Source organism: Amblyomma mixtum, chromosome 3 (genome assembly GCF_055824585.1).
Source record: "Amblyomma mixtum isolate Tamu chromosome 3, ASM5582458v1, whole genome shotgun sequence".
Taxonomy (NCBI): Eukaryota; Metazoa; Arthropoda; class Arachnida; order Ixodida; family Ixodidae; genus Amblyomma; species Amblyomma mixtum.
In genome coordinates, this window is record NC_143014.1 from 199,995,655 (window position 1) to 200,022,443 (window position 26,789).

At 43.1% G+C, this 26,789-nt stretch overlaps 1 protein-coding gene across 2 annotated transcripts in view; it reads right to left on the reverse strand.

Moving 5' to 3' along the window:
• The window catches only part of LOC149353274 (superkiller complex protein 2-like), a 103,193-nt gene that overhangs the window by 50,648 nt on the left and 25,756 nt on the right, over nt 1-26,789 (reverse strand). For both annotated transcript variants that reach the window (XM_089582443.1, XM_089582442.1), the window contains 9 exons: nt 23,974-24,111; nt 19,670-19,815; nt 19,386-19,532; nt 14,125-14,209; nt 13,114-13,220; nt 11,609-11,737; nt 11,447-11,504; nt 9,061-9,387; nt 5,985-6,121 (listed from right to left, as the gene is read on the reverse strand). In XM_089582443.1, coding sequence (XP_089438569.1) covers nt 5,985-6,121; nt 9,061-9,387; nt 11,447-11,504; nt 11,609-11,737; nt 13,114-13,220; nt 14,125-14,209; nt 19,386-19,532; nt 19,670-19,815; nt 23,974-24,111 — 1,274 coding nt within the window. The remainder of the gene's footprint in view (nt 1-5,984; nt 6,122-9,060; nt 9,388-11,446; nt 11,505-11,608; nt 11,738-13,113; nt 13,221-14,124; nt 14,210-19,385; nt 19,533-19,669; nt 19,816-23,973; nt 24,112-26,789) is intronic.

Genomic DNA, 26,789 nt, shown 5'->3' on the forward strand with positions numbered 1-26,789 from the left:
GGCACAGTGTTCTTATTTCCATGGCCAGTAGAACAGGCTTTCAATAGAACATTTGGGGCAGGTACTAATCGAATTCACAATGCTTTTTCCGTCCACATAAGACATCTTTTAGAATTTACGCTATCCAGCAGAAATGCGCTTTCTCCATTGACAAGTATATAACCATGCCATTCTTGTCACACTTTCCGCTCTGCAGGAATCACAATGGCCAGCACAGTGAATACAAAGCTGTTCAATTCCACTTTCCACACACATTAACATCGCCCCGCCGCGGTGGCTCAGTGGTTACGGTGCCCGGCTGCTGACCCGAAAGACGCGGGTTCGGTCCTGGCCGCGGCGGCCGAATTTCGATGGAGGCGAAATTCTAGAGGCCCGTGTACTGTGCGATGTCAGTGCACGTTAAATAACCCCAGGTGGTCGAAATTTCCAGAGCCCTTCACTACAGCGTGCCTCATTGCCTGAGTTGCTTTGGGACGTTAAACTCCAATAAACCAAACACCAAACACATAAACATCATAATTTAAACCAAATCAACATAACTGATTAAATTACAACTCCACACATTGTATTAATCAACACAGAAGCAACCCAATAAATCAATTTTCTTACAAAAGAGCGCTTTCATTAGATGCACCTACGGGACTCACTAGCAATGATGTATCATTACCACAGTGAGTAAAAATGGCCCATAGAATTTACCTAGAGAACTCAAATCTTAACTTCTACTTTTCTGACATATAATATACACTACAATGCATCCATGCAGTCAACAGCGCACATAGTGCGTTTGCTCAAAAATTAGTATCCGAGAAAACATGGAGCTTGCAAACACTATACAGTCAATAAAAAAGGCATAAGACCAACCAGCATCTTATGCTGGTGCATCATAAATAATAGTAGGTAACAGCACTAGCTGCACTGTGGAAGGAGTAAGGCAAGAGCAAAGAAAAGACGACAAGCTTGTGATTTCAAAGAATCTGTTGTGCAGCCACCCAGCACGGCACCCATGAAGCCAGGGAGCAAGAAAAAAAGAATAGCAAACTCAGGGGAGCGCTTTGTTGACCTACACTGCGGTGAGGCAAAAGCCTTAAGTGCGGTGTTGCTGCTAGTGTCACTGATCTGCGGTTAAGTGTTAAGCTTCGCCTCTAAGAGTGGAACGTGACAGCGTCTTGCACCGCTGCCAGGGAGTCCACAAAACACCATCGCCCGTTCGGCTCTACGCCTTGCTCATCAGTAAATTGGTTTTTGAGGAAAGAAAATGTATCTGTCTCGCATATCTCGATGGAAACCTGAACCTCGCTGCAACGGGAAGAGAGGAAGATGGGAGTGAACGAAGACACCGTATTCACTAGACGCGCCTTTGTTCATTCCAAACCATTGAGCTGGCATGACGGAGTGGTTAGTTTGCTCGTCTCGCACTCCGGAGACCCCGGTTCGATTCCCCAACTCGACCAATTTCCTACTCGGTTTTATTTATTTATTTTACTTGGAGCATCACTATACCATCCCTTTAATTGGTTGCATGGTTACTAGCCAAAGTACAACTGGCCCCGTTTGAAATTCGCGCACTATGACGGCACGACCATTTGAACCAATTAAAAAGCGTGACATTTCTATCGACAACTCCTGCTTACAACGATGAGGCATTAAAGGCCGCTTTAAAAAAGTAGTCACTATGGAAGAGGAAGAAAAATACAGCAAAAAAAAACTGACCAAAGCTATTTTCTTTGTCATGCCCTTTCTCGACTGCTTTAGGTCCTGCATAATACAATAAATACTGTCTTTGCAAGCATCACATCGCTAAAAAGCCATTTCATTCACTTCTTTTATGAACTGATATTTGAACGTACCAGGTATGCTCACACTCCTTTTTTGGAGGCACTTCTGATAAGAAGTAACAAATTTTCATGACCCTTTTAAGTTTTTCTCAAAAGCATAAGAATCCAGAAACATTGAACTGCTGACCAACTGCTGACGAATTTGCAAAAAAATTCAAACTCATAAAGTGAACGCCCACTGAATTGTTGATCATGGAAGTGCGCTCGGTATGCAAGGCCTACTGATACAAAACCTTGAGTGTCAGTAGCACATTATCAAAAACAGCATACATTATACCTGTGAATGCACTCCAGTGCAAACAAGATGTGGTTATTGTCAATGAATTGGATGATAGATTTTTATGTGCCATAGCAGTACTGCAGGCAGTGAGGCATGCCATAGCAGAGGGCATCAATTAATTTTGACCACTTGGGGTTCGTAAAAAAACACTAATACCTTAATATACAGGTGCTGTTGCATATCACCCCCATAAAAATACCGCCACATTATCCGAGATCAAACTCGCAAACTCACACTCAGCAACCAAACGCCACAGCCACTGAGCCACTGTAGAGAATAAAGTACTATTAGTGACACATTTCTGCTCAGTCCAGAGTACTGTCATGTGGCACAACCAAAGCCCGGAACGCCCGGAAAGACCACCTTAAAAAAGTAGCTGAAATTTCATACCATACATCTGCCCGCTGGCCCACCTGCCCATTTGCTTGTTTGTCCATCCAGCCATCCATGATCAACAAAAGCACAAGGTCAGCCACGTTTGTGTCGCTAGTGTTCAGCACTCCTCAAAGAATTTTGATCCGAACATTTCGAATACTTCTGGCACACAAAATTGTAGACTGTGAGGATTAACGTCCCAAAGTACACAAGGACTATGAGGGATGCCATAGTAAAGGGCTCTAGATTTACTGAGAACACCTGGAGTTCTTTAATGTGGGCTGACACCACACAGCACACAGGTGTTTTTGTATTTCACCTCCATCGAAACACAGCTGACACCAAACCTGTAATCTTGGAATCAGCAGCTGAACTCCAAAGCCACTGAGCCACCGCAGTGGGTATTTCTGGTACATAAGAAAGGTTTAACAGTCAAATAGGCATTTTAAAAATCATCTATTAGCACATAAGGCCATTACATGAAAAAAAAAGAGCGCATTAAAGCTTTGTCGCATTCATTAAAGCTATGTCGACCTTTTGCAGAAATGGTCATCCGAACTTGGGCAAGTCAACCAATATGTACAGCAGACCTATTTGTGAGGTGTGGGACCTATTTGTAGGACCTCTGACTGCTGCTCTTAAATGTGATTGCATCGCTGCACGGCTGTTACTTTTAAGTGGTGATTCCATGGACACCTGCACGCCTGTAAGCCCAGAACTACCCCGCATCAGGCGTCAGGAAGGAGATACAGATACAGATCTGGGTACCGCACTCGCGCCTGATCACATTTGCTGTCGCGCGCATGCGCAGACCGGCTCCGGAACACGCGTGCAAGTGCATGGCACGTACGCCTAGAAAGTATCCACGGAGTGTGAGCTTTGATTGCATGTGTGCCACGATGCCGTCCCGCAGGAGGCAAGTTGAACCAAAACCACATGAAGCAAATGTTCAAGAATGCTATTCACTTGAGCCGAATACCGTATTTACTAGCGTAATGAACCCACTTTTTTCAAGAAAAGTTGACACCAGTTTGGAGGGTGGGGTCAATATGCGAAGAAAAAAATTTGAATATTTTTTTTTTAGTTGAAATTTCATACCATACATCTGCCCGCTGGCCCACCTGCCCATTTGTTTGTTTGTCCATCCAGCCATCCATCATCAACAAAAGCACATGGTCAGCCACGTTTGTGTCGCTAGTGTTCAGCATCGTTCACTTCAAAAGGTGTTTACTGTATCACGGTGCGGTCAGACGATTTTGTGATGGTCGACCACACCGGCTAATTGCAGCGAGATAGAACATGCTGAAAACCGGCCCTGAAGGTCAGGTGAGCGTTTTTTGTGAGAGGTGAAAAAAAAAAAACTCGCAGGACTGTTATGAGTGTGTAAAGCACATGTTTAAGCATTAGCTGTGGTGTGAAAGGGGTAAGCCATTTTCGCTCCCGATCTCGAGCTTGTCAAATCACTTGGGGGAGCTGAACGTCCCGCTTCCTCCATACTCAGGCGGTTGCAGCAGAATTTGTAGAACGAGGACAATGAAAGGAACGGCCACAGAGACGTGGATGGCGAAATGCTACCCAGGTTGGCCAGCTCTAGACGGGCAGTCGCATATGCCCGTCTTCCTTCGCACGGAGGATCTTTGGCAAAGTGACAAAGTGTGAAGGTACGGCTTGTGGCAGAGTGTAGCAACTCATTGAGTGGGCTGCTCTGACCATAAGCCGTGGGTGGAGCGAACCTGGCAAGCACCCAATGCCATCTTTTTGTTCTTACTGGAGATGAAACCGGGCTAATAATGATGATGATTATCGATTATGACTATGTTATCATTACCGATTATGATTATGTTAAATCTAAGCTGCAACTGCTGCTGGTACAGTGACTAGATGTTCCCTCTAAGTGTGCACAGCACTGTAAGTCGGTCACACCTTCTCTATTCTCCCTCACCAATGCGGCAAGGCACACTGCAGGAAGATTAATGTGCGAGACACTATGCTAAATCAGAGGTTATTCAGCCATGAAATATTAAAAAAATGTAAATTCTCAAAGACAAAGTGGGGTGGGTTCATTATGCATGCGGGTTCATTGTACAAGTAAATATGGTATTTCTGAGATTTCCAATGCCAAACAATTGGATTTAATCCAATATTGAATACTTTAAACTCTTTCCTTACCGTGCCCATTCAGCATCGTTACACACGCACACATTTTGGAACCTTCTGCATTGCTTACTGGCAGGCTACGCGTCCGGCTTCTGGGTATTTAACAATTAAAGTTGCGTTTTCAATGTTGTTCTTTTTTTCCCGAACGGGGGCATTTCTTGAACGTGCTCTGAAGCCTCGGTAGTGTCAAAGTCGCTTGGCAGCCTCTGCATGCGCAACGCTCGCTCTAAAACGTTGCAAATCTCAGGACTCTGCTTCGTCTACAAATTATTTTATTGACGATCCAATCAGAAGCGAGTCCGAAGATACTGCCTTGACGTTGGGATACAGTTCTGACATCGTCAACGACGGAAACTAACCTAGAACTCAGGCGGCCGCACTCTGGTGCCCAACTATAGGGTTTCAAGTTATTGTTTTTAGCAAGAAAACTATACTCGAGATACTAAAAACAAACTACTCAAAAAACTACTAAAAAACTACTCAGGGACCGTCCCGTCATGTCTGCCTGTGTATTCGCCTAAAAACGTAGCGCTGTTTAAATTTCAAGAAAAAAAAATGCATCACCAACTAGCTCTGCAACGCGTTTTACTACTCAAGATAGAACTTCTGAGTTTTTCATAGATAGTGGCCAATAGAATGCCAAACATTTTGCATATTTCAGAAAATTCCTAATGTTTTTCTTTTCATATACAAGCATGTCTTTACAAGTTAAATCCTTTTCTAAAATTGTTTCTGACAAGAAAAATTTTCTATTTCAATGCACAATTCATTATTTAAACTTATATCCTAGAAAGCACATTTATTTTGCTTTGTTTCTGTGTATTGCATTAAATTTTCGATACAAAAGTTTTTACAGAAAAAAAAACTACCGAAACTACAAAAAATGGTCATTTTCCCCAAGGTAAGGAAAGAGTTAATAAGGAAGTAATTATTCATTACCATCTGCCGAAGCGCAGCCATAAGGCTACAAAGTAGAGCTATACAGCTTTCAGAGAAACTTCATGGTTGACGAAAAATTTCTGCTGGTCCTTTTACTACCCCGGACCAGGACAAATTTTTCTTCAACCATGAAGCTTCTGTGAAAGCTGCATAGCTCTCCTTTGTAGCTGTATGGCTGCGCTTGGGTGGATCCAAAGGAGTAATTACTTCCTTATAAAAAATCTACTCCACCTTGGAGAATCCCCCTAAACACTGGACCATCAAATACATTACTTTATGAGTGAATATTTGAAATTATCAAATATTCGCACAAGCCCAATAACAACCACAGACTGGTATTTGCTGCTCACATGTCTAGTGCACTGTCACAAAGCATTCTCACAACTCCTCCTCACCTGCCAGCCATCTGTATGTACTCCGCAGGTATCAGGTCCCTATAGCTGGTGCCATCGTATTTTTGAATGCTGTCAAAAATAACTGTCCGAGCTGGCACGTTCACACCCACAGCAAATGTCTCCGTGGCAAAGAGCACCTTGAAAGAGGCAGATGAGAGACCAGGTATGAGTTCAGGAAAAGCTCCCCACACTAAAGAGGAGGTTTCTACACGAAAACTAGAACCATGTTGCTGAAACATCTTTGAAAAATGGACACCCAACAATGATGCTGATAAGGGTTTCAAGTCTATAAAAAAATATTTGAGCATTTACTCTTGCAACCACAGTTTACACTTCCAGCTTCATGCTATTCAGCAGAGTCCCCCTTTTACTACTCAATGAAGCATGTACCAGGTACCCTTCGACACAAGGCCATTCATTCACTTTGTGCCCCACACTGTAGCTGCAGAACACAGTGCTTCGACAAAGTAAAAATCTAAGGTGATACGAAGAGAAATTGCAGAGGCACAGGGCAGTGAGACAGGGAGGGAAGTGGTAAAAGGCAAAGGAGCAACCCAACCATACGCATCTATGCAGTATCACATTTTTCGCCCAACGACTTAGCAATAGCTGTACTTTGCACCATGGGCAAGTCACTGCACACTGGATAACAGGACAAAAGACCATGCCTGGACAAGAGAGCACATGAGGAATTGACATGAGCAGTGAGTTCAAGCTACATCACCTTCCCCATGTATGATCCCACTTTACTTGACCCTGTGGCTCTCCACCAATGTAGAAAGACGACACTGCAACCACCACCAAGGAACCTACAGAAACCACCTCTGTTGTGAGGACAGCCCCCATCCCCAAGGGCCACCTCCCATAACCAAAGCTCATGATCATTCATTTTTTCTTCAAGTGTAGCTATTACAGTGAGTGCATGTATATCCAATTAATGCACGACACCAAAGGAAGGCCACCACTCCTGTACCACCAGAGTCAGTACTCAATGGCAGATCTCTCAAGAATCGTTTGGCCCACATCCCCATAGTCTGGTTTTGTCAGTAACGTCAGCCAAAAGGCTTACCTCACTACAACTTAACGCCATAGAAAGTGTAGGTATTACTGCCTGAACACTGCCACAAGATGCTGTCGAACGACCAAGCCTTCAGAAAAGCAGCGATGGTAAAGCATGAACCCTCTCCTACCCTCATCCATCATCTCTGAAGTGACCTCATGACTGGAAACCTGCATTACCAGTGCTCATATAAGAGTTGAAATACACACAAAGAAGGAACTAGCAGATGGACATGTCCCCTCGTTCCTTTTGTCCTGACCCTCAGTTTATTTTGCTGCTGGTCATCGAAGAAATCATTAATGACCAACTAGCCCGAATATCCTGCCTGTGCATTTCCTTCTGCCCATGTCCTTATTTTGTTGTGCTGTTGGGCTTCGAAGAAATCTGTTAAGGAGTCTGTTCAACTCCCTCACTTGTCTGTGCTTCTTCCCTGCCCATTTTGCCAAGGGAGGCCATTTGTCCAGAAGACCCAAAACAAACGCTTTCCAAATGGCTTATATTTAGCGTGTGTATGTTCTGTTCCTTGTGGTCAAAGGTGTGGTCCTACTCATTCCCTTCTGTCTTTGTCCTTATTTTGTTGTGCTGCTGGGCTTCGAAGGAATCTGTCAAGGAGTCTGTTCAACTCCCTCACTTGTCTGTGCTTCTTCCCTGCCCATGCTGCCAAGGGAGGCCATTTGTCCAGAAGACCCAAAACAAACGCTTTCCAGATGGCTTATATTTAGCGTGTGTATGTTCTGTTCCTTGTGGTCAAAGGTGTGGTCCTACTCATTCCCTTCTGTCTTTGTCCTTATTTTGTTGTGCTGCTGGGCTTCGAAGGAATCTGTCAAGGAGTCTGTTCAACTCCCTCACTTGTCTGTCCTTCTTCCCTGCCCATGCTGCCAAGGGAGGCCATTTGTCCAGAAGACCCAAAACAAACGCTTTCCAAATGGCTTATATTTAGCGTGTGTGCGTTCTGTTCCTTCTGGCCAAAGGTGTGGTCCTACTCATTCCCTTCTGCCTTTGTCCTTATTTTGTTGTGCTGCTGAGCTTCGAAGGAATCTGTCAAGGAGTCTGTTCAACTCCCTCACTTGTCTGTGCTTGTTCCCTGCCCATGCTGCCAAGGGAGGCCATTTGTCCAGAATACCCAAAACAAACGCTTTCCAGATCGCTTATATTTAACGTGTGTATGTTCTGTTCCTTGTGGCCAAAGGTGTGGTCCTGCTCATTCCCTTCTGTCTTTGTCCTTATTTTGTTGTGCTGCTGCGCTTCGAAGAAATCTGGCAAGGTGTCTGTTCAACTCCCTCACTTGTCTGTGCTTGTTCCCTGCCCAAAACAAACGTTTTCCAGATGGTTTATACTTAACGTGTGTGTGTTCTGTTCCATGTGGTCAAAGGTGCGGTCATCAAGCGTGAACATGAAAGGAGGTCATGCACCAGCCATCACCCCGATGAAGAGTTACAACCACAGTTAAGAACTTTACAAACTTGATGTATTGGGTTACATTTTACTGAAATGCAGAAAATCTTTCACAGAATTCAGCAGTCCCTTTCCTCTATCAAAATTGTATTTCAGTAAAATTTGCCTTTTTTGGCTCACAGGCAAACAAAAAGTAGCAGTGGAAAATGAAACTGTCTTAGCATTTCCATCCCTTGATGACAAACTTTCCTGCCACTGCTATGAATCTTCCAAACATAAATAACTGAATGCACAAGGATAAAAAAAGAGCTGAAATTGTCATCATTTTAAAACAATATGAAGCATGATTGCTTTAACAGTGAGCCAGTTATGCCTTGTCTTGCCAGAAAAGTAAAAAAATACCGACAACAATCATAGCTCACACACTAAAGTTCTGTGCTCCTTACCTCACATAGCATATTAAAAATAAAAGGCTCAAGTGAACTCCCCAATAAGCAAGCATAGCAAAACCATGATTTTGTTCCCCACACTTTTGCTCCTTTTTTTACTCTTCAATATTTTCTTCAAACCAAACCCGGTTTCAAGCACAAGAACATAAGGGTATGCGTCTGCCACACTGACCTTCACAAGACCACGCTGAAAGAGCATCTCAACGGCCTCTTTGAGAATGGGCAGCACACCACTGTGATGGACACCAAAACCAGCTTCCAAGAGTTGACGCATGGAGAGCAGCTGGGGTAGCTCCTGGTCAACCGGGTTTAACCGGGCTATAACGTGAGTTTGAAGAAAACGTCGCACAGACCACTTTTCCTCATCTGAGTTGAGGTCGAGCGAACGAAGTAGTTGGGCATTTTCATCGCAGCGGCGTCGTGAGAAAGTGAAGCAAATGGCAGGCAGCCGGTCTGCCCTGCGCAGGTGCTGGATCAGTCCCAGGTACCGGGTCTTTTTCTAAAAAGCATGGAAGCATGTAGCAAAATATAAATCAGTGGACATAGAAGCACATTAATATCTTTATTTACAAATTTTCCTGTTTCTTTGTTTTATTGACAACTGTAAATTGTAAATTTATTTTACAGATATCAGTATTAGGTACATCATGCAGTATCACGAACACAGTAATCTACATAACTGTTATTCTTACGTTCCCTTCTTGAGCAGCTTGTATTACAAAAGATAACATCTCTAACAAATAATAAATATGCCACAGCAAACAAAAAAAAAACACTAAAGTGCCCAATAAAGCATTCAAGACACTCATAATGTTCTTGTTAATTTTCCTACAAATCCTTTAAAACTAACACAGCACACAGCCATGAAGGCACGACTCAGAGTACACATTAACGAGGTTTCACTGTGTTCGTCTGCAAAATAGTTTATTACTATTAGTGCTGCACACTGTGGGATAAACTGGTATCCTTCATCGTTCTCGCGCCAGAGTCACGAGACGAGCGCGAGCCGCCGCTAGGAATGTTCCCCGTTCCCAACAATGACGTGACGTCACGACAGCGCACTGGCTACTTAGGGAAGGGGCACATGCCTGAGCTTGTGGGCAACTGGTTGCCCCTAGCGAGGAATGCCCTAGGGGTTAAAAAGAACTCGCGGTGGGAACATCGCTCTCTTGCCGCTGACCTCCTGCCGAGCTGCCCCGAAGGATCCCTTCCTGCCTGCCAACCTCCGGAGGACCCAACGCCGGTCAACGACGACATGGTGAGCTACTGAACTTCTATTTTATCGGATAGAACCTTCTTCCGCAGTGTGGTTCACCTCGCGTTAGGACAATAAACTATTTCCCCGCGTGCTCTGCTGTTGCCTACTTCGTCCGAACCTGCCGTGGCTGCGACTCTGCACCATGGGTTGGGGAAACGTGTAGCGTACAAGTAACGCCTGTGTGTAGCCGGCATGATCGCCTTCCCGGCCAGCTGGATGCAGACTGACCCCATAATACATAAACCCTTTCCCTTTTCTCAATGTCAGGCAGACCTTACTAGAGTAATAAGTTATGCTGATGCTGATGACGAGTGAAATAAAATTAATTCGCAACACAAGTATTTTTTCATAGCCGTGTTTGTGAAAAAGCATTTGTTTTTAATTTAAGCTCCTGTATTCGTATTCAAAATTGTCTATATGATTCATAACCAATTTTTATTATTCACATCAACTTCGTGACCAAGAACCGATACCCGCACATTTCTACTGTTTGTCTTGCCAAAGTGCCAAAGCACTAAACACCAGAAGCGACAACCGGCACAACGCTGCTTGCCATATGTTCTGTTGTATGCTACCCTGCTGCCATCGTTCATTATGCATTGCATTACTGAACAGCACACTCCTACTCTTCCAGTTGCATCATCACATTGCACAGCTGCTTTTGGCACTCATATGGGGCTCCTGTTAACAGTGCTAACTGTACATGAATAACTGCCCCCAAAGCTGTCATTTTTTGTGACTCTGCCCACATTGACTACGGCAGTGGCACAAAACTATGTCAACTGGATTATTTCCACCAAACGCAGCTAGGATATTGATCTGCAAAAGGCAGATTATAATTTGAAATCAGCACATAACCCTGCATAAGACTACAAAACAACACTCAGTGATGAAATGTTGCACCAGAAATCAAGCCTCACCGTGCAACCACACACTGATGTATAAAACCTAGCTGCTGCCAAACACAGCATGCTCTTTATTAAAAAAAAAAAGCACTTCGCACTTCTCATTGACCTTCTCACTTTTCTCAATGCATTTCATAATGCAAGAAAAGATTACTTTGACAAGCAATGCTTCATTCGCAGTGACATACGCTAGGACAAAGTCAGCCCTGATAAGATGATATGCATCTATTTTTACCGTGCCTCAAAGGAGTTTCATATTAGCACAAAATATGCACTCATTTGTTGTGTACTATGGACGCATTCTAAGTAACATTCACAGTGTTTAGTTCCAAGTTTGCTTTATGCTACACAACAGTGTGATATATATACAACAGCAAAAAGAAAGGATGACTCACATCGTATGGTCTAGTTATAGTCTCTGTTTCTTTCTGCCTCGCACAGGCCTTATTGTAGCTACAGAAAAGAGGGTACACAGCACATGTCAGACTCACAAAGCAAGCAAAATTTAGCACAAGAACTCAACTTTATGACAAAGACAAAACAAATGTGCCACCAACCTGGCTGTCTGGAAGTTGTTATTGGCATCCAGAACAAGGAAAGTCTCTTGATTGAAATACAGGTGGTGTTCCAAAGGCACAGGGCGCTTTGTTGTACAAATGACGTAGAGCTTTTTCTGCTTTATACGCCTGGATCAGCAAATAAAGGAGATTCATGAATAAAAGCTTTTGAAGCATGAAAAAAAATTTTCATTACCGGACATCAGACATACAGCAGAATCCCGATTATGCGTCCCCTGTTCATGCGACGACCAACAAATCTCCCACAGCGATATTGCATTAAAAGCCTCAATTATATGACGGAAAAATATGCATGCCTCGCTTCTTACGACGACCGGCGGGAACCATCCGGAATGAGACACTGGCGGAGCGCTTTATTGGCAGACATGACACAAAACAAAGGTGGTTCCATATCAGAATCAAGACAGAGACGAGCACACAGCAATGCGATCAATAGCATGACCGCCTGCAATGACGGTTCTGCCGACGGCTTAGACTCGAACTTCAAGCGTGCGACTCCTGGCTGACGGTGCGAGGACGCTCGCCTGGCCAGTTTTTTCGCTAGCTTCGCTAATGAAGGCGTTAGGGAAATCAGCTTGAAGTACCAGCATGAAGTTATTGTACAGGCGGTAAAAAGATTCGAAACCACTTTCCACTACGGCTTCAGTGTGGAGCATGTTAGGCCTAGCGACACCAAGCGAGCCAGGAGTAAGTGGCACGCTGTCACCCGGCAAGCCGCACATCACTGCCGAAAGCGTGCCGGCAGCGCATTCACGCCACCGGGGAACATTGTGTTTTCAATTTTTCCTTTATGACGCAGTTCTAGAGGAAGTCTGAACAGAAAGACATGTCGTTGGCACTGTTGTACTGCGTGGCCGCAAAACGTCTTCGAAGAGTCAGAGCAGCCATATTTCTGGTGCAGCGCTGAAATCATCACTTTCGACGAGTTTGTGATGTCTACTTAACGCACAGGGACGGGAGCACACGCACTCCTCGCCTAAAGCCATCTCTTCGGTGCTGAAAAGCGTGGCTGCGTGCAGTCTCAGACTAATACTCGCAGAACGAAAATGGGCGTGTTTAAAATGCACATAACCCAGAGTAGCAGACACGTTTATTACATGAATGTGTCACTTGTGCAAGATTTTCAATTATACGATTATACAACAACCCGGATTATACAACAGTTTCCTGCAGTAATCTCAAAGTCGTATAATCGAGGTTCTACTGTATCTGCTTGGACATGAGATAAGAATAAGATGCCACTTCAACATCTAATTCATCTAAACTATCCCTAGCCTCAAATGTTCAGCAAATTCAATATAAAGTAAGATACCCAAGATAGACATTTACTATTCACATCTTTGATTTCCAGCCTCTGATGTTTTCAAGCATAGTACTAGTTTTTAAGAAAAGAGACACATTGAAACAAGTGCACTTTGAAGCTTGACTTCACATCTCTCAAAAAGAAGGAAAAAAATGCAAATAGTGCTAATGAAAACACGTACCCAATCCAATTGGCAAGTTTCAATGCATTTGGCACAGTGGCGCTCAGAAGAACAAGTCCAACATGACTTGGCAGCATGATTAGTACTTCCTCCCAAACAACACCACGCTGCAGTGAGAGAGACATAAAATTTATAACACATTAAGAGAGTGCATGCCTGCCTAATATACATTGGTATTTCCTCAAAAGATGCCGCTCTTAGGCAAGACAACTTGAAAAAACTTTTTACGATAAGCTATTTGCAGTATTAACTCTTTCAATGCCAAGTTATTTTTCAACTCGTTTTCATTCCCTCCCAGGTTTTCTCGCATGCCCGTTCAGTGGATGTTTCACGCTGCTTGCATCAATAGACATACTCTGCCTCATGTCGGTGTCAGAATTCATCGAAAGTTCATGAATTTCTTCATCCATTAAATGGCACACAGACAAGCCCTGCTTACTCACAAAGCCTGCATGGAGCACAGAGGTTTTACTGATCAATGACATAAATCTGCTGCCCATGTCTTAACTTTAACTCGTAAGCTATACCTGTACATGACACGTCTGCACCCTTTTCTTAGCATAAGTACAGAAAGTACACATTTGGGTATGATCACTGGGGGATGAGCAGGGTGGTGCACTCAAGTTACCTCATGCGCGGGAGGGAAAAATCACGCATTATGGACCGTAAAGTTTAAAAAAGGTTTCATGGTTTCTCTTTGCGGCATCTTAAGCAGACAAACAAACTACCTTGACAAATAACATGCTAGTCTAGATTTCTATAGCCTCAGAGACCAGACACTGGTATAGGTGGATTTTGAGAGAAGAGATTAACTGAGCATGTAACATGCTAAAATAGATTTTTATGCCCTCAGAGGTTACCAAACACTACCAGAAATGACCATGCATGATTAAAGACAAAGAAGCTTTTTTTCTCATCAAAGCAGGTCCCCCTAACATAGTTTCAGAAATCAAGGCATGGCTCTTAGCACACCTTTACAAAAAGAAAACAAAACAAATGAGAGAAACTCACATCAGGATCACTGATGTAGTGGCATTCATCAAATATTACCCATTCCAAATCAGCCACTACATTCGACTGATTGTACAGCATTGATCTGCAAATGAAAATAGAAAAAAGGAGTGGCATAAAGCAAAAAAGTCACATGCTAAGTGTATAAGGAGCTGAACAGACTAAAAAAGGTTTGAAACAGCTGTGCCAGGCACAAAGAAACCTACATAGCATGCAACCTGTCACAAGACAGCACCAAATATAGATTAGACTTATTCGGACAGCCTGCGCAGCCAGAACAATGACTGCAGGAGAATGACAACTGTTTGCAGTTATGAAAATGGCTACTGTGGCAGCCCCATCCTGGATTTCTATTACTGAACATTAAGACAACGCTTGCAAGCTCTTTAAAACTTGAACAGAAGTGCAACAATTTATGCGCCACTTATGTCATCACATAATGTGTACAGCACCGACAAGTGTGAGTGTCATGATGCAAATGTCAATGTAAAATTGACAAAATTTTCAACTAAATTCTATAAACATGCAAAAAAAGAACTGCACGAAAAATAGTGATGACAGTTAAGACAAAGACTTCTCTGTGTCATTGCTGATGAAGACGGTGAAGTTGATGACGACGACAATGTACAATGCGCAGTGCGAGTGTGTGTTACAGTTTAACACGAGGAGTGCTCGACTGTGGCGATAGCCTAGTGCTCTCGAGCACTAGATAGCAAAGCTGATCTGTTTGTGCCACCCCTGGTTCAAATCCCGGTCGCAACAACATTGGTTTGATTTTTTTTATTCATTTATTTCACTTGTAGCAAACCCACAAACACCGCAAGATACTTGGCACAAACTTACAAACATCGAATATGTTGCTCTGGGTTTACCCATCAGAATGGTGCTTTCACACTGAAAAGATTTCGCAGTAAGCCTGGACCAAAACTGTGGCTCAAACGCTGCGCCTCTTGATGTACAGCACAACTCGCCACCTAAAATTAACAACACTGAACTGACAGTCTGCAATATTATTGCAGCACAACTATGGAAGTAAATAAAAAATGGTAATGTTTTTGCACAGTACAATGTATATGCATGACAGCTGTTTAAAATGCAATGGTATCCGCTACGCTTTTTTCCCTATTTCTTGTGTAAGAACTTAGTTAGTTTATTAGTTTAGTTAGTTTATGGGGTTTAACGTCCCAAAGCGACTAAGGCTATGAGAGACGCCGTAGTGGAGGGCTCTGGAAATTTCGACCACCTGGGGTTCTTTAACGTGCACTGACATCGCTCAGTACACGGGCCTCTAGAATTTCTCCTCCAAAGAAATTCTAGCCGCCACGGCCGCCGCGGTAAGAACTGTATATAATTCATTAGCCGAAACAATTATCACATACGGTATCACCTTGAATGGTACGTGTTCTGACCACAAGAAACAAAATATTAACCGAATAATTAAAAGAATTGTCAATAGCATAGCCTATGGAACGGAATGGGAACATATAGAGACACGAGAAATACCGCATACTAGGAATACTTCCAGTGCATGAGCTATTTAAGTATACTGTGTTGACCCGCTACTATTATTCTAACAATTTTAAGCTATTAGTAAAGAAAGATGTATTACTACGAAAAACTGAGAAATATGTTAAACCACGAGTCTTTACAAACTATGGAAAGAAAGCTAGAAATTATTATGTACCTCAGATATTCAATGAATTAAGTGAGATACTGTACGATTTAAAATCACGAGCTGTAATGCTGAGAGAAGTAAGGAAATGGTGTTCAACTTTGTCTTGTAATGTGTGATTTTTTTTTTTGCCAAGTGGGAAACTTGACGGGTTTCTTTTTCGTTTTTTTTTCCATTTTATCGTTTTTATAGTTTGTTCGCATAGGATTGTATTACTTGTATTTACCTTGTATTATTATTTTTTACCGTTATGTGAATATTGTGAATGTATATTGCTTTATATCCTAGTTTAAGGATGCAACACTGGCTGCCTGGTCTTCTAACAAGCACTATGTGCTTAGATTGACCAGTACTTCTCTTTGTACACTTTGTTATGAAATAAAGACTTCACTTCACTTCACTTCACTTCACTTGTGCAAGATACGTACACTTTCACTGCCATCACTTATGTTCAAGAGCCTTTTGTCACTAGTGTGCAAACAACTCAGAAGAACTTGGAGGAGTTACCGTACTTACTTGCCTAATTTGGGCACCCCCAACATTTTATCCAGATTTTTGAAAAAAAAAAACTTTTATGCGCATATTTTGCGCTCCCTGCTGCACCAGACCACCAGCATGCACAGTCGTGAGCAAAAGTGGTATACAACACGCAGCCAGTGGCAGAGCTCGGGAAAACTGCATCGAAACGCCATCTAGCCACAGCGACAGGGGTTGCGACAGCTCAAGCGGGACCCATCTTATCTGCAGGGATGTAAGTTGAATCCTTTCGGTGTGTCGCGCAACCGCTCGGTGAAATCCCTAGCGGTGCTGCAGCAGAACCGTACCTGTGGTGCCCCTTTTATTTATTTTTTTTTCTTTTCAGCGATCAAGATACCACGGACGGCCGGCGCTTGCTCCAGAGTGAGACTGATATCGCGCCAGAGTGCTTAGGCGAGAAGGAGCGCGACGCATCAAGCTGAGCTATCTGACATGCTTGTCGATAAAATGGGGCACCGCCACGTTTGTCTCGATCCCAGATAGCTGTCGCTAGATGGCGTTCCAATGCAGTTTTCCTGAGCTCCGCAGCCGGCTGCGTGTTGTATACCACTTTTGCCCACGACTGTACACGGGTGCATGCAAGGCAGGCCTGGGAAGATCAGCGCGGCTGCGTCGCCGTGTGCGGTTCCAATAGGTGCGAGTGGCAAGGACACGAATTGCGCACCATTCACCCGGCTCGCTCGCACAGGCAGTCACTTTCCTGGAGAAATAGTTATGCGCACGCCCCAATCCGAAACTATCAAACCGTTTGCCGTTCAGTTTGCTGCTAGTTAGCTGGGCTACACCCGAGTGCGTCATTTTTTTCGCCCGTTACCTCCTTTGACTCCCATTGCTGGCTAGGCGATTGTATCGTAGCACATTTATTGATTTGAGCTGCGCACGTGCCGTCATGTCATCCCGCAGGGAGCTACATAGCGTGGGGTGGGGCAGGAGGGGGTATGAGTCTTATATTTGGGGCCAACTTTTTTGCTGGCCAGTGAGGGTTGTGAGATGGAGGTCTACGTATAGGCTGCAATATACAGTATATGTTACGTGTTACGAACTTGTAAGGAATTTTAGGAAGTGTTCAGAAAATTTTTACGTAATTTGCATACCCACCTTTAGAGCCCTAATTTAAAGAAAAAAGTGTGCAAATTTTGCGAGAAAATACTGTAATTTCCTACCCACTGTATACCAGATGGCAATTTGCCGGCGCTGATAGGGGTGCAAGCATGAGAATGAGCGCACCATTAGCAAAGACGTTAGACCTCTACCAAAGGACCCCACTGTTGGGTAGCTTTTTAACAGCTGCTGTCATAAAAATCAAGGAACCCCAGAGCAGATATGTAAAACAAAACTCAAAGCCACAGACAAACTCCACATAAAGATGCGAAAATAAAAATGCCATTAAAGTAGACATATTAAATTTTAGTTGAGTGTACCTTCTTTGAAATACGCACAGCCCCTTATAAAACATGGACAACAACATGGATTGCACCAACAAGTAACAAATAACATATAATTCTTGTTTCTTTTTTTCAAATTTCTGTTTCAACAGCCAAATGATAGCTGTGGTGTAAAAGAAGAGTTGAGGTCCCCTGAGGCAGGCCAAAACTGCAGCATAATCGCTGCTTTCTTCGTTCCAATTCATACCAACTCTGGAATGACAAAAAATGAACAAGCAGCAATTATATCACAGTTTTTGTATGCCTCACGTGACCTCGACTCTTCTTTTATGTCATAGCCACGGTTCAGCTGTTGAAACAGAAACGACATGTAAAAAAATTCAGTTATAAATTATTCAGATGGCACAGGCAAGTTCCACATCATAACACATGTATACTATAATCCGTTTCATACATAGCAGGCAATGCCTGCCAAGTTAGCACGCCTGTTCGCGCACGATATGTCCACGTCCAAAAGTAGTTCGGCATACAACCGCAGTGAACACAAGCATATTTCATTGCAACAAACCTCAAGTGGCGTGACTTTGTTTTACCTCTTGCTACAATTTTGTCCTGCGACTCACCGAGACTACGAGAAGCAAGAATTACATGTGGTGATATGATACGTGGTTGGTAGGGCAAATCGCTCTAACTCAATCCACACCCAAAAAGTAGTTCACCGTCACTGAAAATTATAGCCAGATGGCCAGAACATTCAGGGTCTCAGAGCTTTAACTGTGATTTTCAATGCTACCATTTTGTTTTTTACCACTCTGTTTTCGTCCAAACACCTACCGAAGTTTCGAAAAGAACGAATGATACTTGGTGGAGCAATACGGTTTTGCAGACATACTAATACTGCAGCCTCCGCGGCATTGCCTGCTGTGTACGAAACGGGGTATATTGTCTTGCGAACTATTTCAAAGAAAAAAAACATGCATTCAAAAATTTGGCACCTTTACTCCTTTAAGTAAAAAAAGGACTTAGCGGCATAAACCAGTAGTCACTGACAACTTTCATCTTCACGAGCCCTTACTTATCTGATAAATCAGTCATTACAGTACATCTCATTCTGACTAACATTATTTTATAAGCAAGAACAATTGCATGCGTAGCTGAATGCCTTTCGGATGTGTTGTTTTCAATGTATATGTATTAAAATGTGACTACGTTGAGGCAAGAGAGAAAATGACAAGACGTAAGTCCACCCGCCAGATTAAGTCCAGGCCCGAGCCACTTGAGCATAGTTATGGACACCACAGCCTCGTGAGATTGTGCCATGTACGTGTGTGGTAAATGACATCAATGCTGCACTCTACAAGAGATGCTTTCTGTGCGAAAGACTCAAAACCAATATGTCAAAAGCCCAATGTAGCACCTAAAATGCAGGGGGCTCGCACACGGCGCACAGAAACGTGTCCCCATGCCCTGCCACGTGCCTGAGCACAGTGTTAACACAATTTCACCAAAACGCTCCAAAACGCACCATACCAGCATGCAGCAAATTCAATGCAAAGGTGGAGTTAAACACAAAAGGTGCAGCATTTCCACCACAGTGATTGACAAACTTCATATCAGGACCAAAGAAATTAAAAAGTGGTCAGAATAGAAAGAAAGCTGGTGCATGCCTCAGAATTTCAGTTGTCATGATGAGACAGGATGATTCCGTGCTGATTTGGACATCACCAGTGATGAGCCCAATGTCTGAAAAGGTTGCTTTAAAATCACGGTACTTCTCATTGGACAATGCCTTGATAGGAGATAAGTAGATTGTTCTGGAAAAAGAAAAAAACTTTCTGTGGAGAAACTAGTGGGTAAGCCTACAGCAACAATTTTTTTCAGAAAGCAAGAACTTTAGTTAGCATCAAGTCTGATCAGAGAGTTCTACTGCAATGATTGCCTAAATGCAGACCTTGTCATGTGGCGTCTGGAAAGAGCAATAGCATATTCAGCAACAACAGTCTTGCCCGCTGAGGTGTGAGCTGCCACAAACACCGACTGCTGGTTCTCCAAGCAAGCAATGGCCTTCTTTTGAAAAGTATCCAATTCAAAGGGCCACTGGAAAAAAAAAAAGAAAGACAAAGCAGGACTAGTTACACCAGTGTACTACCACACAACCTTCTAATGTTATCATGATAGTTTCTGCTTTTTTATGTTCACGTGTCCATGAGCTGAATAAATCCTCATAAAAACGGGAAAAATGCATTACGTTAATTACACAGTTATGGACAAGCAAACCTCCAATGATGGAGTGAGAACCAAAAACTGCGAGTTTCTCTGTGCAGCCACGACAACATGACTCAATGAGGTAAGCACCAGCATGAGAGTGCTTCTTACATCTCTTTTCAAGTGGAATGACCATGCAGTGATAATGCTTCTGAAGGCAGCACACTAGTGAAAAAAAGTGACAGAAGCAAAACTTTGATAAACTTTGCAATAGCAGAAAGTGCAAAGTGCTCAAGGTCGGACTGTAAGAATGATACAAGGTGCATCAAAGAGGCACCCGTTAGCTCCCCTAACACACATTAAGCTAATCCAGGCTTGTTTGGTTTGGTTTATTGGGGTTTAATGTCCCAAAGCGACTCAGGCTATGAGGGACGCCGTAGTGAAGGGCTCCGAAAATTTCGACCACCTGGGGTTCTTTAACGGGGCACTGACATTGCACAGTGCACGGACCTCTTGAATTTCGCCTACATGAAAATTCAGCCTCCGCAGCCGGCATACATGTTTGCACTCTTGAGCCAGTACTTATCTCGCTATCAGTTCATGTTCCTACATGGCATCACCAGCAGTTATTGGTCATCGCTCTGTCAGTTCAGGTCAGCTTATCCATGACAGTACAAAGTGGTAACATTACAATATAATTTTTTCTTTGTAGGGCAGTTATAATGCATAGAGATGACTTACCACACTTTATATTACGGCATTGCAGTACACCTTTTCAACACCCTGAATAGCAGCTGTTTCCAACAGGTGAAACATTAAAGGCATTCAAACAGGATCTCAGGCATGTATGGATCACACTGAATGCAACTCAACATGAAATATTTTTTTTTCCTTCAGAGGTATCAAAAACTTGCTGCATACATGTTGTTGAAGCTCCCCTCGTGACAAAAGCAGCTGACTGATTTTCTGGACACCCATGAATCAGACTTGTAATACGATATTTCAGGTTTTAATGAGGACCCGCCATGCACCTCATAGGTCATAAGAATGTGCAGATATTTACTACCAATGTTTCGAGATCTGTGGAGTCCAAGAAGTTCGATTTTTCAGGCCTAAACAGACAGCAGCGAGTCATTGTGGAGTCTGAAAGCTGAATTTTTTTACCTAACAGATGTGAGCAAGCAGTGCTGCCACAACCAAATGACTCTTCACCGCTATGAAACGCGCCACATTGGATCAAAGTGATTAAATCGGATCGATTGGCTTGACAAGGCACGCTCTTCTGTTCCTATCAAACTGACCTACAAAAAGAGCATGCAGGCCTGCAAACACAATTCGTTGATAACAGGACAGCAGCAGCGTCTGCCACCGCTGAGATGCCACCGTTACTACCCGTGGGGCAAGGGGCAGCTGGAGGCAGTCACTTCTTCCCGAGAACTCCCTCGCTCGGTCTTCCTGACAGCCATTGTCCACGGAAAAGGACTGTGCTTGGCTTGCACAGCATATGTCAGCTGGAACTATGCGATTAATAAAGCAACGGCAAGATGCATGCATTACAACACACTAGCATAGAATTGGTTTATGGCATGGTTTATGGCATGGTTCACAGCATAACCCGTGGCACGACCCGCGGCCGCATCGCACATTTTAGTATCAGTGACTTCAGGTGGGGTGCAGACAGGTTCAGTGCAGACCTGATGGCAGCGTTACTGTGATACAAACATATCATTATCGTTTGCAAGTGGAACATGGAAAATATAAAGTTTAGTATTTTCCGAGTTCGTTTTTCTCAGCAACACAATTTCTTTGAAGTTTACAAACTTTTTTCAGCCTGCTTGATTCAGAATTTTTTTTTGAATCCCACTGAATCCAAAACATTGGTTGATGACCATAAACAGATGCAACACAATGCAAATACAGCCAATGTAGAACAGCAGTTCAGTGATTTTATTTTGCTATGAAATATAATCAGAAAGCTCCCTTAAAGTAGGGAACTACACTTCTTGGAGTACAAATTGCTCTCACTAATTCGAACTTAAAAATGGAGCAGGATATTCGTTCAACTTATATACAGAGTTTTAATTACGAGGAGCTTTTTTAATGCAACTGACACTGACAAGACCAAAGAGCCAATTGAAATAAATTAGACATTAAAATTAAGGGGAGATACAGGTCTTGAAATCAAAATTTTCATTATTAGAGATATTGTAATGAAATTATTTTCTAGGTGTGTATAGACATTCCTTCCTCCTGTTTTCAAATATACAATTAATTTCAATTAGTTTGCATATAATGGGGAAATAAGTGAAGCCCATTTAGATAATTTGTTATAGCTCATTAAGACACTTTCCCTCAATATTTTTTGGTTACAACTGAAATGGAGCTGTAGCCAAAGGCCTGCTATGCGGAGCTATGCTATCTATATTGTTATTGAGGTAATCATCGCATGAAAATGTTCAATTATGTCGAATCACTGTAAAAGTCGTATTAAATGGCCAAATGCCAATGTGCGGTTACATTGCCGCTTCTCAGATTAAAGAAAGCTGTCATGAAAAACTAGTTGTGGGTGCAAAAAACCCTTAGGATACCTTTACTAATGTGAAAGGGTTTTCTGTGGAGCAGATGGGTCGCCTAGCCGCTTAAAAACAGACAACCAGCATATATACTTGAGTAAGGCCTGCACCCCAACATGGCAGCCGGGAAGTGGGAAAAATAAGTTCAGCCAAAAAAGTTCCATTCCATGTGTGTATCATTAACACGTTCAGTGTGCTCCACTAACAGACAGTGAAAGCTGCGTGTGACACTTAGCATGACCACTATGACCATGCCGCTGACGCGCAGTTCCACCAGACTTTGCCTCGCTCGCTGGTACACTGTCTGATGGCACCCTTACTCTCCTCTTAAGCACTGCCCGACTGCACATCAGCAACACTTTCTAATGCAGTCTGCCGCTATGAAGCAGTATGCGTCTTTTTCTATAACGAGTCAGACAAGTTATCAGTCTATCCATTTTCTATCGTACAATGGTGTGGATTTAAGGATGAAACCTTATCCTAAACCTTGCACAGTGTGCTTACAAATTTCCTTCCACACAAATGAACAGCCCAACAAACAAATGCCCAGTGAGGTGGTAATCTTCAAGAGCAGTGTGCAGAAAACTCCACCTGCATTATTATAATCCCCTGAAAACACCGCGCTGGTGTCAGTGAGTTGCTACAATGCCCATCCAAGGTTGTATTCATGTGCATGCAACGACGCTATCCTTCCTTTTGTTAGGCAAAGGAAGTACCATCTGTTTACTTTTTTTGATGTCTGGATGCATGTAGACCGCACATGATGTTCTAAGCTGGCGACCTATACGCTGCCTTTCATGTTCCAGCAAGAACTTAGCTATGCAAGCAACAGATTCGTTAAAATACACAGAGTGGCCACATTGTAGCTGCCACGCATGCAGCCATGTGCCAAGACGCTTACAAACAAGTGCTTTTTATGGCTGTTCTTTTCCCATATCCCTTTGCTCGTTATTTAAGTCATAGATACGGCTCACACCTCTTTCCTCACAGACTAAGTCGCAATCCTAGCATAACTAATAATGCCTAGTTTTACCCATTCGGTGCCTAAACAGTGGATTAAAATGATTGGTCTAGGCACCCAAAATTCAGTTTTAGAAAGCCTCAAGATCACCTAATCAGACCAATGTGAAGCTTTGCATAACTATATCTGAGTGGAGCAAATGACAAAATGCAACGGGCTGAAAATGGACCACAATACTTGGCATACTTTTGGCATCCGATCAATTTAAACAGTGGTTATGGTTCCGGCTGTCTTCCTCTCCCTTACCCTCATGAACACCTGTACAATATAGCTTAACTTAATCTACGGCAAGGCATAGCCAACTCAACATGCTTTCACATGCCGGTCTCTGAATACTTCACAAGAGAAATTCAATGTCTTAAAATAGAGGCACTTAACACATGAAATGATAAGGTCTGGCCACAAACAGCCACTTATATAGCTTAAAAATTCCATTGGTGCACAGATGCAACATACTGTGAACGCTGGATCGGAGACTTTTTCATTGAAGTCCAGCATTGGCTTAGATATATCAACTTGCTCTGCCCACTCAAGGCACACGTTTTGTCCATCTCTAACATGCCTTATGTTCAACACTGGGGCCACGGGGTCCTCCTGAAAAAAGACACAGAACAAGGAGATTGAAACAGACGATATACACAGAAGAAGGCTAGGATGCAAGTATTCAAGCAGTACACTCGCAATCCAGAGAGAGTTTGTATAAAAAATTCCCCAAAGCTGACGATTTTTCGTCACTCAAAGAACCTCCATCACTTTCCACACTTAAAGGAACTGTCTACAGAACTGTAAGGACCTCAATATTTTTTTGGCACAACAAAATATTCAGCATCAAAGGTGCCCAATTCCAGAAAAGTTTTTGTTAGAAACACTGCAGAATTTTTTACAAGGCATTTTTCAACCAGTGCATCCAATCACTTTTATCTATGTCAAAGCTGGCAACAAAAGTGAGCACAATAATGAATGCATGCATGTCAGCAAAAGTAGGACAGCAAAATATGAACTGTCATACCAACGTAACCCAATACTTCCCACCCCTTATCTAATACCCCTTCCCTGGTGCCTTAAAGGTAATAAAATGAACCGAAAGCTAATACTATGGCCCCTGCCACTAGATGGTAATACAGCCGAGTGTGGATATATCAGACCTGGATATTTCGCATTACTGGCTATCTCGAATATGCAGAATATCCCCTTGAAAATCTTGTGTAAAATTATAGGAAAATCTCGCAGTATGTCGATCTCCAATTTCGAGGGCCATTCGCACCAATACAAGTGGTGCTTCTCGAGTTTACTATAGCGAGTAAACTTCTAGTGTGGGTTCTACTGTTTAACACTTCTGAATGAAAAAAAAATCCGGAACTTAACAACATACTATAATAATTTACCAAAGTGTGGTCACGTGATGACCCGCCGCAATGGCTCTGTGTTTAGGACGCTCAGCTACTGAGCCAGAGTTCCCGTGTTCAAACCCAACCGCGGCGGCCGTGTTTCGATGCGGGCGAAACGCAAAAGGCGCTCATGAGCTGTGCAACGTCAATGCAAGTTAAAGTTGCCCCGGAGTTTCGAAATTATTCCAAATTCCTGCACTACGGCACCTCTTTCTTCCTTCACTCCCTCCTTTATCCTTTCCCTTACGGCATGGTTCGGGTGTCCATCGAGGTGTGAGACAATTACTGAGCCATTTATTTTCCTCAAAAACCAATTTTCACCATCATATGGTCATGTGGTGAGATACACAAATAACAGCAAATTTCATTGCAGAATATCGCTCCAGCTTGTTTTATACAACCTTTAATGCCAAACTAAAATTATAAATCTTCCTTTCATCACTACTGGAATGCCAGAGTCTGTCAATAGACCAACACTGATGTGTGACGCAAGGAAGATCCAGCGGTGCTGCTGTCGCCAGGTGGGGGTAACAGTGAGCTATGGGTATGGCCCACAGGAATACACGTGAACAAGAATTTTCAAAGTAGCAGTTTTCCAATTCCACAGTGCACCTGCGAGGTTGCCCCTCCATTAACAAAAGCCGAGTACATCCCCAAAACAGAACTTAAAAGTATGGAAGGTTATTTCAAAGTCTATGCCTGGGTGGGGTATCAGGTTGGAGAGGGAACTGTAGAAACAAATTATGAACAAAACCCTCCAAGGTAATTTTCTCATTTCACAATAAGCCTATCAAGGCACCATGCACTGACAACTGTCGAGTATTTTAAAGGGAAACTCAGGACAGCTCCATGCAATTGATGTTCTCCGTAAAAAGTGTTTTTGGCTTTTTCTGGGTATGTTGATATTTGTTTGATAGCAGAAGATGCCTTTATCAACAAGAAAATTGAATTTAAAAATCTTCCCACCAGTCGATGTAAACATGTGATATCCATGCCGAAAAGGACTGGTTGCCACTGTTTTGAAGAGAATGGCAGTGCAGCGTAGCCTCTGGCATTCATGCCCCAGAATCGGTGTCAATGCACGCATTTTACTCATGAAATAGGTCAGTGATGGCAACACCTGTATTTCGTTCTTTTGTCTTCTAGCTTATAAAAACTGCATTTTAAGTGAGAATGATCGTTCTGTGATACAGAATGCAGTACTCTATCAATACAGCCCGACTTCAATTTGTTCTCAGAGTCCCTTGAAGCAGGGTATAAAAAAGTATGCAGCATAACACAGAACACTTAGGGCGTTCTGCCTATGCAGAACTATCATGAGAGCCACAAAGCCTTGCCACTTCCAGAGAATCATGGTGGTGGCATATGGCATGTACGCCCCAAAGCGACACATGGACTATGAGCGACACCGTGGTGGACAGCTCCAGCTAAATTTCGACCACCTGGGGTTCTTTAACGTGCACTGACATCGCACAGCACAAGGACAATCTGCATTTCGCCTTCATTGAAATACGGTCGCCGCAGTCAGATTCAATCCCGCAACCTTGGGATCAGCAGCCGAATGTCAACACCAAAGACAGAGAAGCATGTTGTGCTTGCAGGAAATTTTTTTTAAAAATGCGGCAGACAACAGAGTACAATTTTTTCGCACACATGTATCCGGCTACTACACATCTCCTGGCTGGTACGGTTTTTTACGGTGAGAGCCATTACTGGGACCACATCCCCAGTGGTCGTGTAACTGAAGCCCATTGTAGTAGTAGCTGTAGAAACCCGCAACCAAAGGCATGTCCAGCCAAGAGAGAGGAGGAGAGAGAAGAAGAAGGGGGAGAAAACTGAGGAGCGTCACGGCTCTCATCGAATGTTTTAATTAAATGACAACCT